Source organism: Vicugna pacos, chromosome 6 (genome assembly GCF_048564905.1).
Source record: "Vicugna pacos chromosome 6, VicPac4, whole genome shotgun sequence".
In the NCBI taxonomy this organism is placed as follows: domain Eukaryota; kingdom Metazoa; phylum Chordata; class Mammalia; order Artiodactyla; family Camelidae; genus Vicugna; species Vicugna pacos.
This window is the reverse complement of record NC_132992.1, coordinates 66,862,061-66,883,628: the sequence shown is the minus strand read 5'-3', so window position 1 is coordinate 66,883,628 and position 21,568 is coordinate 66,862,061. Positions and strand designations below refer to the sequence as shown.

Here is a 21,568-nt window from a genome sequence, read left to right as displayed (position 1 = left end):
CACTTTCCTTCCAGGTCCCCTGGGTGTTGACTGACAGGAGAGCAGCCCTGCCTGGAGGCTCCCCTCCTGGGTGTCCCCCCTACCCAGGAGGTCCAGTTCCCTTCAGCCTCTTCTCTGGCCTACCTCTTGCTTCTTCTTCCTCTTTGTCTCACCTCTGCTGCTGCTCTTTCTTGACAACTTCTTCTGGCCCCTCTTATGCCCCACCTTTTAGGCAGAGTGTGAGCACCACCTATCTACTTGCCCCTGTGGGCCTCCAGCCCTGAGAACCACAAAGAGTCTTGCCCACACCCAGGACTAGGCTGAGCTCTCTCTTTCCAACTCTCCTTCCTCCTCCTCTCCTTCTTCTGCTGGTTCTATCCTGGGCTTCATGCCCATTGACACTGGCCTCCCCTGTCCCTGAAGCCTTCCCCATGTCCTGGCTGATAATGGCTCGAAAGTGAGCGTGTGCGCACGTTTGCGTGTGTGTACGCGTGCGTGAGTGTAGCAGTCTGCTTTTCTCCCTCCTAGACATCATACCACCTCCCTTCATGCCTTCTTCCCTCTCACTCATCCCTGTTGCAATCATTTCATGCTCTTTTTGTCTACATCTGAGAATGAGGTCACCTCATTCACCAGCTGGGTTTGGGGTGGGGCGCTGGGGATGAGGGTGGTGGTCCTCTTAAGACCTGGGTCAGGAGCCTCACCCAGAGTTGCCCCTCCCTACCCATTTCTAACGATTCAGGCAACTGCTTAGAGCTAAGCAGGCTGGTAGGAGGGGAATCTTCCTCCTCTCCTGTGAAAAAAGGAAGAGTCTTTCAGACTCATACTCTTTTCTTGTCTTGACTGTCTCCATGCCTGGAGCCAACGGGAGAAGGCCTTCTGAAACCCATACCCAGGGCCCTGCATCCTCTCCACTGTCTTTCTCTCATCAAGCCTTGGGCAGTGGAACTAGAAAGGCAGCTGAGTCTAACGCACGCATGCACATATGCACACGCAGTGCTTGTAGTGATGCAAGTGTGCCTGACGGGTCTTCCTAGTCAGATGAGGACCAACTTCTGGTGGCCACGTTGGTTTTGGTTCTAATTCTTCCTCAGCTTTCCTCTCCCTCCCCTTCCCCTGGAGGTATTTAGAATGGGTTTTAAGCAACCAATTTTATGTTTATGTAGTTTGTTGCTTTGATGTTCTCGGTCTGTTGGGACCTATTTCTGAGAAACGGCCCTTTAGGGCATGAACTGGATCTGCTGTAGGGTTTCCAGTGCTTTTAGGAGTAAATGGTGCCATTTGCATCCTTCCATTTGTCCTCAGTAGTTTGTGAATCTTCTGAGGGAAAGAAAGCCTTTTCCTGCCCTCAAGGGGTTCATGATCCATCTGGGAACTCCCTTTGTAAGAGAAACCCGTGAGGTGAAGCTGTGTCTTATCAGTGCTCTGCTCAGCTGTGGACCTGAGCCGGGGAGGGGGGCTGCAGGGCTGCAGGGCTGCAGGGCTGCGGGACACGGAGGCTTTCTTGAGCAGGAGACACTTGAGCTTGGGGGTGGGTTGAATGGGGGAGCGATCTGGAAATGAAAGGCTCTGGGAGGGTTGAGGAAGAGGTCACAGCTTGTGCGAAGCCTCGTGGTGTGACAGCACAGCCTCAAGGGGAGAGCAAGTTAGTGCTGGTCCAGGTCTTGTCCCGCTCTTGGAGCAGGGGGTCGGGGGAGGCCAGAGGTGGCAGCTGGTGAGAGGGCTGAGTGCCATGGGGTCAGCGCCCCTCTGTCTGGGGGCCTCACCAGCAGGGACACCAGGGCTGGGAGCTGACTTGGGCCATGAAGAAAGGCTAGGCAGTGGGAAACTGTGGGAGGAAGGAAATAGGCAATTCTTGCTAGATTTGGGAAATTTTTGACTAAAAATGTCACAGATGAGATCCTCGTGGCACTCATGTGAATCTGTGGGTGGTGGGTGGCGGAGCCACCATGCGTCACTTGGCCACATTTGGATGTTTGATTCACCATCATCGAGGATGTTTCCTCTGCAGACTGTACCTGTGTCAGCTAATTCGATGCTGATTATTAGAGTGGCAGTTTGACTGGCGCTAACTGAGGGTTTCATGTGGGGATAGCTAAGTGCTCAGGGAATAATAATCCATACTTTTGAAAAAAATAACTAATACAAAACCAAACATGTTGTTCTGTATTAAGTTGTAGAATTGTATCCCTTAAAGTGGGTCATAAATTCCAAAGTGCAGACCATGAAAGGTGAACACAGATTTCTAGCAGTCTTCTTTTGGCACTTGGAAGTCATCCTTTTGCCTGTTTCTGTAAAGTATTTTCTCAGCCCATTGATGTGATCTTTGTAAAAAGTCCCTGGAAAGCCCACTCAGGAACTCCCCCAGACTTCATCCAGAAGGAGCCCCCTTTGACCCTGGAGCAGTCGACAAGCTCTGAGGGATGGGTGAGGCTCTTGAGGCCTGAAAGGCGTGTCTTTCAGAATCCCATGAACACAGGCCTCACTCAGTCCAAGTTCACAAATTGACACGTAAATCGAAGTTTATGACCACTGAGCCCAGGATTTCAAGATGGCCAAGGTGGGCTTGGGCCATTAAACGTCACAGCAGCAGCTGCTTCTTGCCTGTGATGAGGGGCTACCAGTGATTTTTATGTTTGGTCAGCACGCTGGACTGGGGTCTTTGTAGCCACTTGCGTTCTTTTTTAAAAATTTAACTTAATTATTTTCTTTTATTTTGGGGGGTAATTCCATTAATTAATTAAAATAGAGGTACTGGGGATTGAACCCAGGACCACGTGCATGCTAAGCACGCGCTCTACTACTGAGCTATATCTACCCTACCCCCAGCCCCTTCCGCATTCTGACACACATGTCAGCACATAGGGGAGCAGTGACCTCCCCCTGGGTCCCCTCCCCAGCCTTCAAGGGAAGTGGCCCCAGTGATTTTAGGCAGATTCATGGGCGTGTCAGCCCAGTTCCCATGACCCTGTTCATTCCAGGGCCCCACATCTTCTGGGATGGGCTCCAGGAAGGAATTTCCCTCCTCATTGCCTCTTGGGATTCCCCTTGGTTACTAGTTGGTTCCTAAGGAGAAGGACAATCAATCAGGAGTTCCATGTGAGAGGTGGCCATGGTATCTGAAGGGCAGAGTTAGGTCTGGGGGTTCAAGGGGTGAGGGTCTAAGGATGTGACTTCTTGCCTCAGTTTCTCCAGATTTGGGGCCCAAAGTCCTCATTTCACAGGACCCTTGACTGTTCTCTCAGCTCTCCTGCTGGAGGCCCGCCTGCTCTGACACCTGGCCCTGGAGGGTATAGTGTCTTCACTTTGAGCTTGGAAGGACCTTTAGGATGATCTCATCCTGCCCCCTCACACACACACCTCCCAGCACAGTCACCCACACTGCACACCATCTGGTGGGCGTGTATCCTATCTGAAGAGTCCTACAAGGGAAAAACGTGTACATCTTTCCCGTCACTCCTTCCCAAGTCAAAGCACTCTCATTCTCAGGAACTTCTTCCTGATGCCTAGCCTCAGTTTCTCTTGCTGCAGTTGAAACCCATTTTGTTTTGTTCATCAACCAGTTGCAAGGTCCCGTCTTTCTACCCCTTAAAGCTTTCCCATTTGCAAGGTCACTCTTCTCCAGGGCGCCAGGATGAGTATCTGTCTGCTTATCTGTATTATCTGCTCCCACCTCTTGGCCATCTTCCTTTCTATCCCTGGACCCCCAAAAAGTCTTCGAATTCCCCTGTTCCCTTCCCCTAGGAGTTGGGTTAGGACGTACACAAGAACGCAGCTGAATTTAAAGATCACCTGGGCAAAGTGGGTTTCGGAGCGCCTGGCCCCTGCTGGTATCAGGGTCACAAAGCTCTCTAAGCCAGAGAAGTGTCCCCTGGGGCTTCTGGGCATTTGCATCTGAGCCTCTTTTGTTCTTCTTGCCCACCTCTAGAGTCTGCTGTCCCAGTACTTGGGGTGGGATGTGTGTTTAGCTTTCCCAGAGGGGCCTGTGCTGGCCCTCTGGATGTCTTGTCCATGTTGGGTTGATCCTTAATTCCTCTGTCTTCTCTAAAGTTCTTTGAGCTTTGGGCCAGGAACCTTGGGAGATTCTGCAGGGATCCCGAGAGGCCCCACTCCTCAGCACCTATTCTAGGACTCTCAGATTTGAATTCCCGCATCTCCAAGATCCTGGCAAATCCAGTCTAAGAGCCTAAGTCTTGGGACTCCCAGGGTCTCCACTTGGACTTCCAGGATGGGCATGGATTTTCTCACCCCTCCACCTGAGCTGAGCATTTCAATTATATCAGTCATTGGATCAGTTTCTTCCCAACATACATGTTGGACCTCAAACTTAGGCTCTTCTCCAGGGGCCCCCAGTTCAGCCACCAAGATCTCTGTCGGAGCTCACTTGATCCATGGGACTCAGCCTGGGTTGGTAAAGATGATGGTGAGGAGGAGCGAGGAGGATATGAATTCAAAGCCTAGGGAGCTGCCTTCCAGCCACGTGGAGCTGCAGGGGTTGGAGAGGACCTGGTACCAGGTGCTTCTGCTGTCGTGTGACTGATCGTGACCCTCTCTGTCTTGTTACTAGGCCGAGACAGCAGCCAATCGCATCTGCAAGGTGCTGGCCGTCAACCAGGAGAACGAGCAGCTCATGGAAGACTACGAGAAGCTGGCCAGCGATGTGGGTACTCCCTGGGTTCTCCTGGCCTGGCCTCACCAAGGCCCTGCCATCCTACCCTGAGAGATGGGGAGCCCCTAGAACCCAGGACCTTCAAATCTGTCCCTAGGCACAGTTCCAGGCTGAGTGTCATCCCTGATCCCAGCAGTTGACCTAGGGTGGATTTTGCTCTCCCTGAAAGTAGAGGGGTGGGTCAGGGGCCAGTCTGGGCTTTGGAGAGCTGAGTTCCAGGCTTCTTCTGTCATCAGCAGTAAGCCTGGAAAACCCCTTCACCTCTCTGAGTCTTGGTTTTTTCACTTGGCAAGTGAAAGTATTTCCAGGGGACCTCAGAGGCCTTTTGAGGCTGGTATGCCATTGTTCTGGGAGTTTTGCTTGAGCTAGAAAAGGAGTGTGTGGTTCTGAGAGGGTACGAACCTGGGATAAATCAGTGCTGGCTCAGGAGAGCTTAGCAGCTGGGCCTGCCCAGGGGCCAGGAGGGGCCAGGATTGAGTTTGCTGCTCTGCCATTGGCTGCATTTGGGCTAGAGCTCCGCTTGCTTCTTCCTTGAAAGAATGCAGCCCCTGAACAGCTCAGCCTGGCCTCATGGTGGGTCTGCTGTCCAGTGTAGTAAGAACCCAAGTTCTGGTGCCTAGGTGCCTGGGGGTACTCCCTGTGCCACCGTTCCAGCTTGGTCACCTTGGCAAGTCACACAGCCTCACAGCGCCTTGGTGACCTCCATCACCTGGGTAGGGTCACAGCACTTACCCCATGGGATTCCTGTTGTCAACGTTCAGTTGAGTTAATTTGGGCAACGTGCCTGGCACCTTGCAGGGTCACATCTTTCCTCTCACCACTTCCCTCCTCCTCCCTCATCACATCGAGGAAAACACTCCAGGCTGTTCCCTGCTTGTGCCCTAGAAGCCAGCCTCTTCCCTTTTGAATCAGGACCCACATGCTAGAATCCTACAGGTCAGGGGCGAGGGCCTCAGGGAACAACTGTTAACCCCTCTGTGGTAAGATGAGGAAACTGGGACCCAACGCATAGGAGACCTAGACCTAGAACTCGGGTCTCCTGCTCTTGCTCCAGCCGCCTTCCCCCTCTCCCCCAGGTCTTCCCCTGGCAGGGAGGTTGAATGATGCTGGCTGTGAGTTAATGTACCACAGTGGTCAGTCTTCACTCAAGAAGCCTTTGATTTTCAGAGGGAATGCCTGGAACCTGGCCTCGTGGCCTGGAAACGGCTTAGGGTGGTAGTTGGGAAAGAGTATGCTGTTAGGAGAGATGCCCCCCCCCCCCGCCCCAGCATCCCCATGTGGGCAGGGCTGCCAGGAGGAGAGGGCAGCCGGCCCTCGCCCCCTCTCAGCATCCTCCCCAACTCCCCTCAGCTGCTGGAGTGGATCCGCCGCACCATCCCATGGCTGGAGAACCGGGCGCCTGAGAACACCATGCATGCCATGCAGCAGAAGCTGGAGGACTTCCGAGACTACCGGCGCCTGCACAAGCCACCCAAGGTGCAGGAGAAGTGCCAGCTGGAGATCAACTTCAACACACTGCAGACCAAGCTGCGCCTCAGCAACCGGCCCGCCTTCATGCCCTCCGAGGGCCGGATGGTCTCGGTGAGCATCTGGGCTACCCCCACCCCTGAGCTGCTCCCAGTCACCATCAGATGTACAGGGTGGCGGGGCCATGTGCTCTTCCACTTGCACATGCTGCTTCAGACACCAATTCTCCCTTCCTGATTACCACTCAGGCTCCTGCACTCACTCAGCCATGTGGGGCTGTCTCCCCTCCCCAGGGAGAGAGCCCCTTTTCTCCTGACCATTCGGGTCAGACTAGCTCTTCCAGATCCCTGAACATCCACCTGGACCTGCCCCCACAACAACTCCCCCTAGCCCCTCAAGAACTCATTTTTGCAAACAAAATGCCTCTTGATAACATTAAACCAAGCAGGGCATAATTCAGTAGCAATAGAGAAAATTTTCACTTTCATGGAATCATTTCAGCACTTAAAATTTTTTTTATTACCTTAAACAAGTAATAGATTTTTTTGGTAGTTTATTTCAAAGGCATAAAAATAACCCAAATATAGAAAATGGAAATTATTCATAATCTTACGATCCAGTATTAAGATTTGGGGGGGGATAGTCTTTTAGTCTCTGTAAATATAATTTTTAAGGAATCCTAAATCATGTTTTATTTAATAAGCTGCTTTAAAAAAAAACCTAACATATACAATTTTTTAAAGGTTTTTATTTATTTAATTTTTTAAACTTCTTTTATTGAGTTATAGTCATTTTACAATGTGTCAAATCTAAGATATATCATGATCAACCTTCTATGTCATAAAATTTTCTTCATGTCACTTTTTATTATTCCTCCCTCTTTATCCTCTCCTCAGGACTTGGGGAGAAATTTTATGAGCCAGAGAAACATGCAAAAGAAAATTTAAAAATTCACCAGGGTAGAGGTTTTGCCCTGTGAAATGGAGAGTGATGAGAAGTCCTGGGCACATTAAGGCAGGAACAGAAGGGAACAGGCGAACATGCGAACAGTTCTGGATAAACGCAGGATCCTGGGGAAATCTAGGGGAGAAGAGAAAGGTCCTGAGTTGTGCATGCAGTTTGGAAAATTGCAGTCCTTTTACAGGTTCCAGGCTGAATCAGCTGCTTTTAGGTGGCCCGGCCACTGCTAGCTGGAGGGTGCTCTGTGAGTTTGAGAAAGTGGTCCCTCCTCTGGGTGGGTGCAGGGTGACCCCAGGTTCACAGTGGAGACCTGGGCTGAGTCGGCCCGTCACTGCCCTGGGGGTGCCCTGTGCTCACTCTAGTGGCTCCCTGTCTGAAGGCCTGTGGGTTTGTGCTCAGCACCTGTCACTAGCTCTGGGAGACTCTTAGCTGGCTTACCCAGGCCAGGGTCCCTACATGCCCCAGGCTCCTGCCTAGAGCTCAGAGGCCGGAGCCTGTGAGCAGATCCAGAAATGTGAGGAGGCTAGGAGGCTCCCACCTCTGCCTACCTCTTTCAGTCTTTTGCTCTGTCTCCCTGGCTGGCCCTACGACCTCTGTGGTTGTCAGAATCCTGTCAGCAGTCAGTCCTGGAGCATGGAGGGCTTTGAGCTCTCTCCCCACTGGGCTGCACTCCCAAAGCCCCATAGTTGGGTGGCCCCACTCCCTGCCCAGGAGGCCTGGTGCCCGGGAGCCTGGGAAGTACCAGGTGAGGCTGAGTGGCTATGGCTGAGATGGGGATGAGGCTCCTCCTAGAAGGCCTGGAGCCACTCTGGGGGTCTCAGGGACCAGGTGGGGCTGACCCCGTGCCTCCCATCCCTACAGGACATCAACAACGCCTGGGGCTGCCTGGAGCAGGCGGAGAAAGGCTACGAGGAGTGGCTGCTGAACGAGATCCGGAGGCTGGAGCGGCTGGACCACCTGGCAGAGAAGTTCCGTCAGAAGGCCTCCATCCACGAGGCCTGGACAGACGGTGAGCCCAGCCTAGCCTCCTGCCCCCAACCCAGTGGGTTCTGGCTTTCATGCTCCCCAACTGAACCACCAGCCGCAACTCATTTCTCTCTTGTTTTTTGTTTGTTTCATCTCTTACTAGTTCATTAGGCAAGTTCATTAGCCTTTTGGTTGCCTCTATTTTCTCATCTATAAGGTGTGGCCGATAACAATATTAACCCTGTAGGTTTATGAGGATTAAATGAATTAATACATTTGAAGCACTGAGAAGAGTTCTGGCATAGTACGATGCTCTGTTGATTGCTGATTGCTTGTCACCATAATGATTTCTTCTTCCCTGAGTAAGTTATGTTTGGGTGCAAATGCCGACAGTGCCACCTAGAAGCAGTGTGCACTTGGACTAGTGACAGCCTGCAGGCCTTGTTTCCTCGTCTATAACATGTAGGCGATGACATGCCCTCCTGTATGAATTTCTAGAGCTGCTGTAACAAATTACCACACACAGGGTGGTTTAACATGACAGAAACGCATCCTCTCACAGTCCAGGAGACTAGAAGTCCTATATTGAAGTGTCACCGGGGTTCAGCCTTCTAGAGGCTCTGCAAGGGAGGCTGTCCCATGTGTCTTCCTCACGTCTGGTGGTCCTCGGTGTTCCTTGGCCTGTAGCAGCGTCACTCCAATCTCTGTCTTCATTGTCATGCAGCTGCTTCTCTCTGTGTCTCTCTGACTGAATCTTCCTCTCACTTTTCTACTAAAGATACTAGTCATTGAATTTAGGGCCCACCCTCATCCAGTATGACCTCATCTTAACTAGTTATATTTGCCAAGGCCCTATTTCCAGATAAGGTCAGATTCTGAGGTTCTGGGTTGACCTGAGTTTTGGGGGCACAGTATTCAACTCTGCACACTTCCTCATGGTGTTGTTATAGGTGCACATATCTCAAGTGCATTTTACGTTCACTTGAGTACCTGGCACGTTTCATGCACTTGGTAAATGGTAGGCCTTGGTGGTTCCCTCCTCTACTTTCCCTCTTCCTGTTTCTGGCCTCCAGTGGTAGTAACCTGGAGCCCTGGCATTAGCACGCGTGTGTCTCCATCACTCCGAGCTGGAGGTGCTTGGGGCCATGTCTGGTGTCTGCTTGTTGGCAGCTAAAGTTAACGCCAAAGAGAGAAAATCACACCTGGAACAGTCATTTCCTCAGAACCTGGGCTGTGGCTGCCCATTTCCTAGGGCCCTGTGGCCATTTCAGCTGGAGCCCCCGGCCGGGCAGACCCCACTGGCCGGTGGAGCTCAGTGCCCTAAGATGCAGCATTCAGCTCTGTTGTGATCCTCAGACAACAGGCCGGAGACAGTTTGGGATGGCCACCCCCTGGGGCCACTTGGGAGTGGCTTCCCTGGGTAGGGGAGAAGAGCGTGCTTGACTTAGCAGAGGGAGTTTGCTGGGCTTTGTACACAGAGATAGGAGGTTGCCGCCCCACCTTCCGTGGCTCATGTATGGAGCTATTTATCCCAGTGTGGATGTGCGGAGTAAAAGGGGGACGGTGGAAACTGCCCTGATTCACCCACGTGCCTCTGTTGTGTCCTCTCTGGGGCCAGGGAACAGCTCACAAGAAGGTACAGAGCCAGGATTGGCCCCACCAGCTTGCCAGCTACCAGCAAGGGCATGAGAGACGCTAGTCTTGGTAGGCCTGCAGCAGACGCCAGCACAGCTGCTGGGCAGAGCCGTCTGGCCACGTGTATGCACACCTGACAGTGCTATTGCCTGCTAAAACAGAAAACGTAATTTACACATACCTTATGGTTTTATGGTAACATCCAGATAAGGGAAGACCGAAAAGGAGTAGATAAGGAGGCTCGTCTATCCTTTTTCCCCCAAATGTGTCATATTATTATTCTGACAAAGGGAAAAGTGGAGGGAAGGAAAGATGCCCTTGGCTTTGCAACCCAGCCTTCATTTACTGAGAGGGGCTGAGCCTCCTTGACCAGCTCAAACACAGAAGGTGGGCGTGCAGACAAGGCCAGGCCAGCCCCTGCCCTGCACCAGTAGCTTCGCAGGGCAGCTGGTGAGTATCATTGAACAGCAGTCCTAGAAGGTCGTTCCTCATCCCGTTTTTCTCCTGGGAAACAAAAATCCAAGAAATATGAGCTTTGCTTTGCTCCTAAAGAGAGAGGACAGTGCACCTGATGATCGGAGAAGGTTCTGGCCACTGATGGGTTATGGGCAGAACACACTGGACACACTGCCCCCACTGAGAGTAGTTGAGGGGAAGGGGTTGGGGCCCAGCAGCAATAATGGAGAAACTCTAAAGGCAGGGTCCCCCTGACGTGCCTGGTCAACCACAGGCATAGATGGCTGTTCCCCACCTACTCCTGCATAGTCTTTGCACATCACCACTCCTGATGGCCCTGTACACGCTCCATGGAAAGTGATGACTTTCCTTCCCCATCAGAGATGCTCTGGCTGCACATCTGCTTTCTCAAATTGCAGATAATTGACCATTGTATGGGGGACATCTCCTTGGGCTGTACCGGAAGTGGAGCTCCCAGGCCCCGAGGGGTGGGTGGTTGGGGTCTGGAAGGTGGGGCCTCCTGGCTCCCGCTCAGCCTTGTGCCCCGTCTCTGAATGCAGGCAAAGAGGCCATGCTGCGGCAGAAGGATTACGAGACAGCCACCCTCTCGGAGATCAAGGCGCTGCTCAAGAAGCACGAGGCCTTCGAGAGTGACCTGGCCGCCCACCAGGACCGCGTGGAGCAGATTGCTGCCATCGCCCAGGAGCTTAAGTAGGCCTGGCCCAGTGAGGGGCTGGGGCGCTGTGGGAGGTGGGGGTGTGGCCTGAGAAGTGAGCAGGGTCCCTGGGCGGGAAGGTCATCAATACAAAAGACTAAGAATGTTCCCCCCAGGTGGGGAATAGTCTGTGACCGTTTCTGTCTCAGGCTGTTGGTCCTTACCTGCAACGAGTGTGGGACCAGAAGATGACCAGGTCTTGGCTCTTAGCTCTCGCCTGGTCTCAACAGCTCCCTGCCATTGGGCATCAGGGTCAAGACTGGCATGGCCTCCAGGCAAGGATGGGGCGGGGGCCCTTGGACAGGAGAACTGGCCTTCACTGGCCTCCTCCCAGCGTCTCCTGAAAGCCGAGGAGTAGGGGGTGGGAGGGGCCTGGAGGGTCTGATGAAGCAAGCACACCTGGACTTCCAGCGCCACAAGTGCCCCTGGACCCAGGGAGGGAGCAGGCCACGGAGGTGACCTGGGTCACCTGACTTTTTCCATCTCTTCCTTCCCAGTGAGCTGGACTATTACGACTCACCCAGTGTCAACGCCCGGTGCCAAAAGATCTGTGACCAGTGGGACAATCTGGGGGCTCTAACCCAGAAGCGGAGGGAAGCTCTGGAGGTAAGGGCACCTGAGGGAGATGGAGGCCTGCCTTCTACAGCTCTGTGTGCCCCTTCCTACTCTGTGACTCCCTTTGTTTTGGGCTAAGAGGCTCCCCTGGGTTCCCTGAACATCCGCCAAATGTGGCCTGACTGTGGAAGGCTCAAATTGGCTCTGGACTTGGCCTTTGCCCTAATGGAAATGTCTCGTTTCTTGCCCTAATCATATCTTATCCTTCTGGTTTAGTGTACTTGGCCCAACCCCAGTTGTTTGAGAACTTTTCTGTTCTCCAAACCTCTGGGGACCAGACTTAACCCCATGTTAAGAACCAGCTCCCCAGAGAGAGCCTGTTCTTTCTGCCTGAGTTATTCTGGTGCTTCCAGACCTGAACCCTTGAGGCTGGCCCGGAGGATCTTGAAATCTGTTAGGGTGGAGGGTGGTGATTCTGGATGTGACTTTGCTAAATACCTCCCACCCTCCACGGTATTTGGCACTTCTAGCGGACAGAGAAACTGCTGGAGACCATCGACCAGCTGTACCTGGAGTATGCCAAGCGGGCTGCACCCTTCAACAACTGGATGGAGGGGGCCATGGAGGACCTGCAGGACACCTTCATCGTGCACACCATTGAGGAGATCCAGGTGTGCTGCGGCCCCAGCTTGCCCCTGGAGGCTGGCTCCCCCAGCTGTCCACAGCCCACACTCTGCCAGTCACTCTCCTGCAGGCCTGCCCCTCCGGGAAGAAGACTGAAGGATAGCATCCCCAGGATGTTATAGATTCAAAAGCTTTGCATTTTATTTATTTTGAGTCATGTGCATATATGCACATGGTATAAAATCTTAAAGATTAAAAGGCTATGCAATAAGTTCCCCTCCTACCCCTTGTCCCCCAGCCCCAGTGCCTCTCCCCAGAGTAAACAATATGACCACATTCTTCACGTAGGCACATTTATTTATTTGTTAACATCTGCATCCCACACCCCTTTTTTAAAACAAAAAGTAGCTTTTATTATGTACTGAATCCTGACCCTTTATTTTTAACCTAACAATTATCTGGAGCTCATTTCATGGCAATAGATCGTTCTTTCGTACAGCTGCGGAGTGTTGGATGAAAAGGTTTTGCAAAGTACTGAAGATCTGGTTAGGGGAGGTCACCTGAGGAGCAGACTTGGGGGCTCCTTTGTCCCTGACCTGACTGTGGGGTGTGAGCTTCCCCGGGGGCTGGCTGCTGACTTGACCAGTCTGCGGCATGAAGCTGTTGCTCTGATGGCTCTGCCTCTGCTGTCTCATGGCCAGCCCTGCCGTCCTGGTTCTCAGCTGTGAGAGTCCTGGGTTGATAGCTCCCAGCTGGCGTGTGGCCAACCTCTGGTGGCCCTTCCACCCACCTCTGCCCTGGGACCTGCACGTCTCCCTTTGCTCATCTTGCCCACGGGAGGCACCAGTCCCGCTCAGTCACTGTGCTTTTCCTACATCCCCCTCTCTGTCCAGGGACTGACCACAGCCCATGAGCAGTTCAAGGCCACCCTCCCCGATGCCGACAAGGAGCGCCTGGCCATCCTGGGCATCCATAACGAGGTGTCCAAGATTGTCCAGACCTACCACGTCAACATGGCGGGCAGCAACCCCTACACAACCATCACGCCTCAGGAGATCAATGGCAAATGGGACCATGTGAGTCCGAGGGCTGAGTGGGGGATGGGTGGAGCCACTGTAAGTTTCATGAGGGCAGAGATTTTTGTGTCTGTGCTGTTGCTTTTCATTAACTTTTCATTGATTTTGTTGTCACATAGTAAGCACTCAGTATCTCTCTTGTTAATGAATGACTGAATTTCCAGAACACGTCGATGGGTTCACTCCTATTCTGTTACTGACTGGCCCCTTCCTCTCATGGCTCCTACATTTCCTCATCTGAATAGGGGAAGATGGCTGACCCATCCCCAATGTCCCATGATTGTTCCTACCCCAGGTGCGGCAGCTGGTGCCTCGGAGGGACCAGGCCCTGACGGAAGAGCATGCCCGCCAGCAGCACAACGAGAGGCTACGCAAGCAGTTTGGGGCCCAGGCCAATGTCATTGGGCCCTGGATCCAGACCAAGATGGAGGTGGGTCCCATCATGGGAGGCAGGGAGAGGCCTTCCACCCTTCCCAGCATCATCCCAGCCAGTCAACCCTGCCCTGTCTCCTCCTGGATGGAACCCATGGAGGACTGTGGGTCCTGAGCCCACGACTGGTCTGCTGCCCTATGGAGAGTGTGGAGTCTGCAGGGAAGGCCTGTGGTTTGATCCCAATGTCTTGCTTGAGAGCAAAGACCCACACAGAGACACCACTAAAGGATCAGTGCCTAGGTGACTGACTCAGCTGACCCTTTGGCTTATGTGGCCAACCAGGGCCCCCTTACTCCTGAGCCACGAGCCTGGTCGGAGGATGGTCTTCCTAGAGATATAGCTGAGCTTGGGGCAAGCATGGAATTTTTTGCTGAATTGTTGAGCCAGGTATTGGGGTAAAGTAGGTCAGGGAAGGGACCCTGGTTGGGTTAGAGAGTGATGTCCCTCTGAGCTCCTTGAGGGCAGAAACCATGTCGAGTTCACGTTTGTGTCTCCCCTGCACCCCACATTGTGCATAGTAGGTGTTCAGGAAATATTTGCTGGGTTGAATTGAGTGTACACAAAGTGCTTTCACATCGAAGGTTTGTTTCCATTGGATGATGGACGGACAGAAACAAGGATTAGGCCAGACCCACAGAAACAGGTGGGATTAGATGGGCAAGGCCAGCATCCCAGGAGCAGAACAGCAGGAGCATGGCCACTGAGGGGGTGAGCCAGATACTCTGAGGCTGTGAGGAACCCAGTTCAGTGGGAGAGAGTCCCCGAGATGGATGGTCATTGGGAAGGAAGTTTGGATGACAAGCAGAGAAGTGAACATTTAGGTTAGCAACTGACCTCACATCCTTTCCTGAGGCTGAGAGGTACCCAAGAGATGGGAGGTAGTCGTGTGGTGATAACAAGTCTTGTTAGACTCCTTTATGGTGCTATTTCCATACCAAGAATCAACTGAGGGGTTGGCCAGTGACCTGGGAACCCCAGTCTCCACCCCAGGGGCACAGAGTGGGGTGGTCTGACAAGGTCCTCCTTCCTGGGTGAGCAGGAGATCGGCAGGATCTCTATCGAGATGCACGGGACCCTGGAGGACCAGCTCAGCCACCTGCGGCAGTACGAGAAGAGCATCGTCAACTACAAGCCCAAGATCGACCAGCTGGAGGGCGACCACCAGCTCATCCAGGAGGCGCTCATCTTCGACAACAAGCACACCAACTACACCATGGAGGTGGGTGGCGCCAGCCTCGCTTCTCTGGGCAGGGAGCCCCAGGTCCCCTTCCACTCCCCATTCTGGGCTGGGGTGGGGGGAGGTTACCCATCTTCCAAGGAAACTAGTCGTACTAGGAGGGTACACTCTGGCTTTGGGGTGAGGGGATACTCACTTCTCCTCACCCTGGAGCTGTGGGTCTTCAGCCCTCAGGGCCTTCTGAACTTCCCAGGGAGCTTATTGAGAGTGCAGATTTCCAGGCCCTGTCTCCAGAATTTGATGCACTAAGTCTGGGTTGGGGCTCAGGCATCTGAATTTTCAACCAGCACCTGGTAATTCTGAGGCTGATGGTCTCCAAATGCTGGCTTGGCATCTGTTCTAAATGACTGCTTGTTTTGACCATGAAGGCACGCGCACGCGTGTGTGTGTGTGTGTGTTTATGGAGTTGGATGTTCAGAAAAGTACCCACTTTTTTGTCCTTTAATCTCACTCCCACCCCGTTTTCATACCATATTTATTTTTTAATTTAACTTGGGACTAAAATGTAGATAGCATACATTTTATTTGTACAGTATTTAGCAATCACCCAAGGTGGGGTTTTATGGGGCTTTTTTTTCTTTTTTTGCTTTTTGTTAAATGCTTGCAGAAAAAAATAGCAATACAATTTGACAGTAGTACCTGCACCCAAAACACTGACAAGAATCATAGTGAAGCTAAAATAATTGCTTACCAGTATTTTGAGAGGTAACAAATAGAATATGGGTCGAGACTGCATAAAAAATGCTGGTTGAATATCTGAGGTAAATGATATTCAATCAAGATTTTTTTTCTTCCTGACCTGACCACACTGGCCTTTTTGCTCTCTGCTGTCCCAAGCAGAGGCCACCACCCTGCTGTGCTTCCCCCTTCATCACCTGGGTCCTCTCTCCTGGTGTGTTGTCTCTGTCTTGGTTCTCCTGCCTCTGGTGACCCAGACAAAAGGTCAGGTTTGATTGCTTTGGCCATTTTGACGGTCAGGGAAAGGAGTAGGCAGGGGCAGCCCCGGCCCAGGCCTGGGACCCCTTTGCTGACAGGCCCTGCCCACCCGCAGCACATCCGCGTGGGCTGGGAGCAGCTCCTCACCACCATTGCCAGGACCATCAATGAGGTGGAGAACCAGATCCTGACCAGGGATGCCAAGGGCATCAGCCAGGAGCAGATGAATGAGTTCCGGGCCTCCTTCAACCACTTTGACCGGGTGAGCCCCACCCCCTGTTCTTGCTTAGAGCAGCCCCAGCCCCTGCCCCAGGGCCCTGGAGGGCACTGCCCAGGGCGTGATCCTGGTTCCTGGGCAAGTGAGGAGGAGAAGGAGGGGAGGGAGGGAGGAACTGCAGTCAGCCTGCCCTGACTCTGCACTGCACCAAGCCGGCCTTAGAAGCTGTCCTGGTGTCCCGTGAGCTTCCCTGCTTTCCTGGAGAGGGTGCTTGTATTGTGGGTCTTCGAAGAGAGGGCCTTTGACTCCTGACCTTTGCTGACCCTTGCTCTCCTACCATTAGGAGTCAGCCCCTGGGAGCAAGGCTACCATAGCCTCAAGGGAGGGCCTGCTGCCCCCTGGCCATCCCTTGCCTCTGCTCAGACAGAGTGTAGGCTCCCTCCTCCACCCCCGACCCCTCTCCACCCACCAGGTAGCCTTTAGGACACTCTGCTGGGGTGTCAAAGTTGTCACTCCTGGGCTCTCATCCCAGCCCTGGGACAGGCCAGTTTTATGTGAGCTGCCCCTCCCAGTGCCCTGGGGCTTTGGGGGGGCCACAAGGGGTGGGAGCATGGGCTTAGGTGCTGCCCACCACCCCTGCCTGCTTCACTGCCCTCCAGGCACCTGGGTGGGAGCCATCCTGGGGGGTCGGGGCCTTGAGGCTGGAGGTGGTCTGGGCACTTCTCAGGGAGCTTCTTACTCCCAGGGCTCACGGTGCTCCCCTCTGGCCTGCCTCCCGGAGCAGGGCTACGTGTGCCGGGGAGAGGGTCCCCTCTGGACCTCGTCCGTGTTGTCTAACCGTGTGCACTTTTATTTCCCCTCCTCCCTGCCCCTTCCACCCTCCACCCTCTCCATCCGCATGCCTTTGTCCCTGTGTCTCCCCACACACGCTACCTACCCTCCACTGGGGCATGGCCCACCCCTCCCCTCACGGCCTCCACCTCCCTGGCACCGCATGGCTCGCTGGCTGGCGCACGGCGGCCCCAGGATCACTCCGGCACGCTGGGTCCCGAGGAGTTCAAAGCCTGCCTCATCAGCTTGGGTTATGATATTGGCAACGACCCCCAGGTACTTGCCTCCTGCATGGAGCACGCTAGGGGTGGCATCCGGGGCGAGAAATAACGCGTTTCTCCTTTTTCTTTTCTCTCTCTGTCTGGATCTCCCTGTCTTCTCTTTCCTGTGGGCCGTGGGGCTCGTCTTCTCCTGCTGTCCCCGCCTGGCCCATGTTGGGCTCCTCCTCCCACTACTCCGACCTCTGCCCTCTGCCCTCGGGTGTCTTTCGTGGGAACCTGCTCGGTGCCCCACTTCTCTTCTCGCCGCTCTCCATCCTGTGGACGGATTTTTGCCTCTCCCTGCTCTGTCTTCCTCCTTCCTGTGGACATTTTGCCTGGATGTGTATTTGCATCCTCCTATGTTCCTCTCCCCTTCCTGACCCCAAACCGTACCCCTCGACCTCCTGGCCATCTGTGCCCTGTCTTCCTGGCCCCGGGCCGGCCCTTCTTCCTCCCGCCTCTGACCCTCCTTGTGTCTCGGTGCCACTGCCCTCACAGAAGAAGACAGGCATGATGGACATGGATGATTTCCGCGCCTGCCTTATCTCCATGGGTTACAACATGGTAATGTAAACGCCACCCTCTGTCCTGGCGAGGGGCAGCCAGATGACCAGAGAGGCCAAGTCCTGGCCGTGGCAGGCTGAAGGCCCTCAGGCTAGGGGTGCCCTCCCTGGAGGAGCCCCATGCTTCTGGTCTGTGGGGAAGCTGGTGCTCTGAAGGCTGGGCCCAGCACAGGGCCCGTGTGTGTCCTGGAGACCGGACCCTCTTGCCTCTCTCTGCCGGTTTATCTTCTGATATTTACAGTGGAGATGGGCTTTGTACTCCCATTGTGGACGGTGGGGCTGACCCCAAGGCTGCCAGGAAGGAGTGGTGGTGGGCATGCTGGGTGCGGGTTGGCTCTGTTTCAACCTGCACGAGGCATGAGGATTCCCATCTCCGCTCTGATGATGGGTCCAGCCCGGCCTGTGGCCCCTTTGCTGTTGCCTCAAGCCCCTCCTCAACCTTCTTAGCTGCCAGCCCTCCTGCAGGCCTTCTGAGCAGAGCAGGGGCAGCTGGGCAGCCAGGCAACATCTGGGCCATGGTGCGAAGTGCAGAGCCCGCGGGCTGCCCAGGGCAGAGGCCGGGGCGCAGCTCTAGAAGCAGGCATCCTGGGAGTAGATCCCAGCTCTGCCGTCACCAAGTTGGGGGCCAGGATGAGGGGAGGGGGGCCCTACTGGACTCTTGTAAGGGTTAAACGAGGGGCTCGGGAAAGTGCTGAGTCCGTGTCTGACACGTAGAAAGTATGGTGTGGTGGAGCCAGACCACCCGACCGCAAATCTCAGTTCTACACCTGCTGGCTGTGGGACCTGGGGCAAGTAGCTGGGCCTGTCTGGGCCACAGGTTTCTCATCTAGAAACCTGATGGAAGTAATAAAATAAATACCTACCTTATATGATTGTGGTGAGGGTTAAACAAATTAAAATGTACACAGCACTTAGAACAGTGCCTCGTGTAGAGTACACGCTCTAGGACTGTTGTCTTTGTTGCTGTCATTAGTTATTATCAGCATTAGCATTTTTGCTCCAGGCAACTGTAGGGGTTGGGAAGCCTGAACTGGGTTTTCACTATTAGATGTTATGTTCCTATCACACCCAAGTTGGGTCAGGGGCCTGCTGTGCCCTCTCTAACAGCCTTAGGCTACTCTGAGCCCCCAGGGGCTTCAGGTCCAGAGAGAGGGGGCTGTGGTTGAGAGGCTGACTGGCTGGGGTTGGCTCTTCCCTCCAGGGAGAGGCAGAATTTGCCCGCATCATGAGTATCGTGGACCCCAACCGCCTTGGGGTAGTGACGTTCCAGGCCTTCATCGACTTTATGTCCCGTGAGACGGCCGACACAGATACAGCAGACCAAGTCATGGCTTCCTTCAAGATCCTGGCTGGGGACAAGGTGGGTCTGCTAATGTGTGGGCGCTGTGCTGGGGTGGACTGATCTGGAGGGGAGGGCACGAGCACCTCCACTGTCCCTTCTTCCCCCCGGGCCTCAGTGCTGTCCACCTCTACCTATGTAACACCTTGGGGTCAGCTAAGGCACGAAGACACAGCATTAGCTTAAGGGGGTCCCCTGCCGGGGGCACTGCATGTTATACTTGTGATGAAATACTGGTGATGAAATGATGAGTGGTGGCGGGCAGTAGTCAGTGGGGTATGTGTTTGGGTGATGAAAAGTCCATCTGGGAACTCGGATTTTACCTTTCCATCATTCTGGGCACAAAGCATGGCATGTAGGTGAGGAACAGGAAGGAAGCATCTCTCAGTGTTCTACACTGAGCAGCATGCAGCTTCAATTTCCCATATCTCCCAAGTTACCTGCAATGCCCTGCCTGAGAGTGGAAAAGTGGGAGCACCCAGGGGAAATTGGGGGCAGAGGGATCTAGAGGCCAGTTTCCCTTTCAGTAAAATTCATAGGATAATCCTTATGCCATCCTCTCTAAAGCCAATAGGGAGTACAGTTTCTGAAATGTCTCAATCTATAAGGAAGTAAAGACTCAAGCAACCAAGAGGTTCCTAAAGGTCTCATTTAAGTTCGAGGACACCCTGCTAGAGTCATAGCACCTTGAAGCTGTGGAAGGACCATCAGAAACCACTCTGTTGAAGTGAATCATTTCGTAGAGGAGGTCTCTGGGGTGCAGAAGGGGACCTGGTCTCCCGACATTTGGAGTGACCAGAGGGCAACCCCTTCCTCCTTCAGACTGGTTCCTAGGGGACTCTGGCAGAAGTAGGACATGAAGCTGGGGGCCACCTTGTGGGTCAGAGCCCTTGGGCAATTCTGGAGCCTCAAACTCCCAAAAGAAGCAGCTTCCAAGTGGACTTTCATAGGCAAGCCCAAGGCATGGAGAAAGCAGAAATCCCGATTGGGAACCAGGCAAGGTGGGGAGGGTCTGCATTTTGCAAACATGGTTAAGACAGCTGTATGTGCCAATGATGCGCAGACCTGGATGCTCATGTAATTTGCTGGAATCGTGTGACCTCCACAGAACCCAGCTGAGTGGGTGTGAGGTCCTACTCTGTTCCACCAGATATTGGTGGAAGTGGTGACATTGCTCCAGCCATGGTTGTTGCAGGCTTGAGTAATACATAAGACTATAGATGCGATTAGCACTTTGAATTAACTTGGGAACAGGCTAAAGTAGTTATTGAAGTGTAAAACATAAGAGGATATATAAATGTAAATATTCATATTTATATATATAAATATGTATATACGCATAGATATGTATTTTTATATCCAGAAGTACAGGAGAGGGCCAGAATGAGATTGGGACAGGGTAACTAACATCATGAGTGAGGTTTACGGCCTCTGGCTTTGCAGCTGGTCTGCTTTACGGCCGTCAGGCTTTCCGGCTGCTCTGACCGCCATTTCTCTGCAGAACTACATCACGGTGGACGAGCTGCGTCGTGAGCTGCCGCCGGATCAGGCTGAGTACTGCATCGCACGAATGGCCCCCTACACCGGCCCTGACGCCGTGCCCGGTGCTCTGGACTACATGTCCTTCTCCACGGCGCTGTACGGCGAGAGTGACCTCTAACCTGCCCCGCCCAGCCCGCGCCCTCACCCTCGCCCGGCCGCTGTACAAGCCCCGCCCTGCGCCTCCGCTGTCCCCTCTCCCGCCCGGGTTCGGTTTCCGTGCTTCGCCTCCCAAGTAGGGGCGAGCTGGGACCCACGTGGCATCGAGCCTCCCTGCCCGCGAAGTGACAGTTTACAAAATTATTTTCTGCAAAAAAGAAAAAAAAAAGTTACGTTAAAAAAAGTAAAAAACCAAAAAACCACATATTTTATTATAGAAAAAGTATTTTTTTCTCCACCAGACTTAAATGGAAAAGAGGAAAAATTAACTATTTGCACCGAAATATTTTGTTTTGTTGTGACATAGGAAAATAACCAAGCACAATGTTATATTCCATTCTTTTTATCGATTTTTTTTTTCTATCTGTACCATCTGCTGTATTCCTTTCTCCAATCTCATGTCCACCTTGATGTGGGAGTGGGGGGTGGGGGTAGGGGATAATCTTGTCAAAAGGCACATTGGTGCATGTGTGTTTGCTAGCTCACTTGTCCATGAAAATATTTTATGATATTAAAGAAAATCTTTTGAAATGGCTGTTTTTTATGGAAGAGAACTTATGTGGCTTATCTTCTGATTTTTAAGGCCAGAGGTGTAATTAGCCTCTTTTTCAGCACACACTTTTTAAAAAATATTGCTTATTAAAAATGGTCAGGACCAAATTGGTGAGTGTGGCCAACTTTGATACTGCTTGGCGCACACCATATTAAAGCAACAATACTCCCATGTCAGCTCTTTGCTTGTTATTTTCCAGAAGTGTGTGTGTGGGGTCAGGGATGGTGTTCGGCACTGGTACTCACCCCTAAAATGCCTTTCACCTTGGCACATTCAACCTTCTTACACTTCAGTTTCATTTTTAAAAGGAAACGGTGGTTTCCTCACAAGGTTCATATGAGTTGAAAATAAGGCCATGGGTATGTAAGGGACTCCTTGGTGATAATCTCCACCTTTGTT

General features: G+C 53.0%; 1 protein-coding gene across 4 annotated transcripts in view; it reads left to right on the top strand.

Moving 5' to 3' along the window:
* ACTN1 (actinin alpha 1) overlaps positions 1-21,147 on the top strand; it is an 89,492-nt gene extending 68,345 nt beyond the window's left edge. For 2 of the 4 annotated variants that reach the window (XM_072963292.1, XM_072963294.1), the window contains exons 9-21: positions 4,547-4,639; positions 5,999-6,229; positions 7,937-8,084; positions 10,693-10,843; positions 11,345-11,453; positions 11,933-12,073; positions 12,920-13,102; positions 13,398-13,532; positions 14,575-14,754; positions 15,824-15,970; positions 16,952-17,032; positions 18,781-18,939; positions 20,420-21,147. In XM_072963292.1, the coding sequence (XP_072819393.1) occupies positions 4,547-4,639; positions 5,999-6,229; positions 7,937-8,084; positions 10,693-10,843; positions 11,345-11,453; positions 11,933-12,073; positions 12,920-13,102; positions 13,398-13,532; positions 14,575-14,754; positions 15,824-15,970; positions 16,952-17,032; positions 18,781-18,939; positions 20,420-20,578 (1,917 nt within the window). In that variant the 3' untranslated portion in view covers positions 20,579-21,147. Of the gene's footprint in view, positions 1-4,546; positions 4,640-5,998; positions 6,230-7,936; positions 8,085-10,692; positions 10,844-11,344; positions 11,454-11,932; positions 12,074-12,919; positions 13,103-13,397; positions 13,533-14,574; positions 14,755-15,823; positions 15,971-16,951; positions 17,033-17,514; positions 17,581-18,780; positions 18,940-20,419 lie in introns of all 4 variants that reach the window. The other 2 variants (XM_072963295.1, XM_072963293.1) reach the window with 2 other exon arrangements.
* Positions 21,148-21,568: the final 421 nt, after the last annotated feature.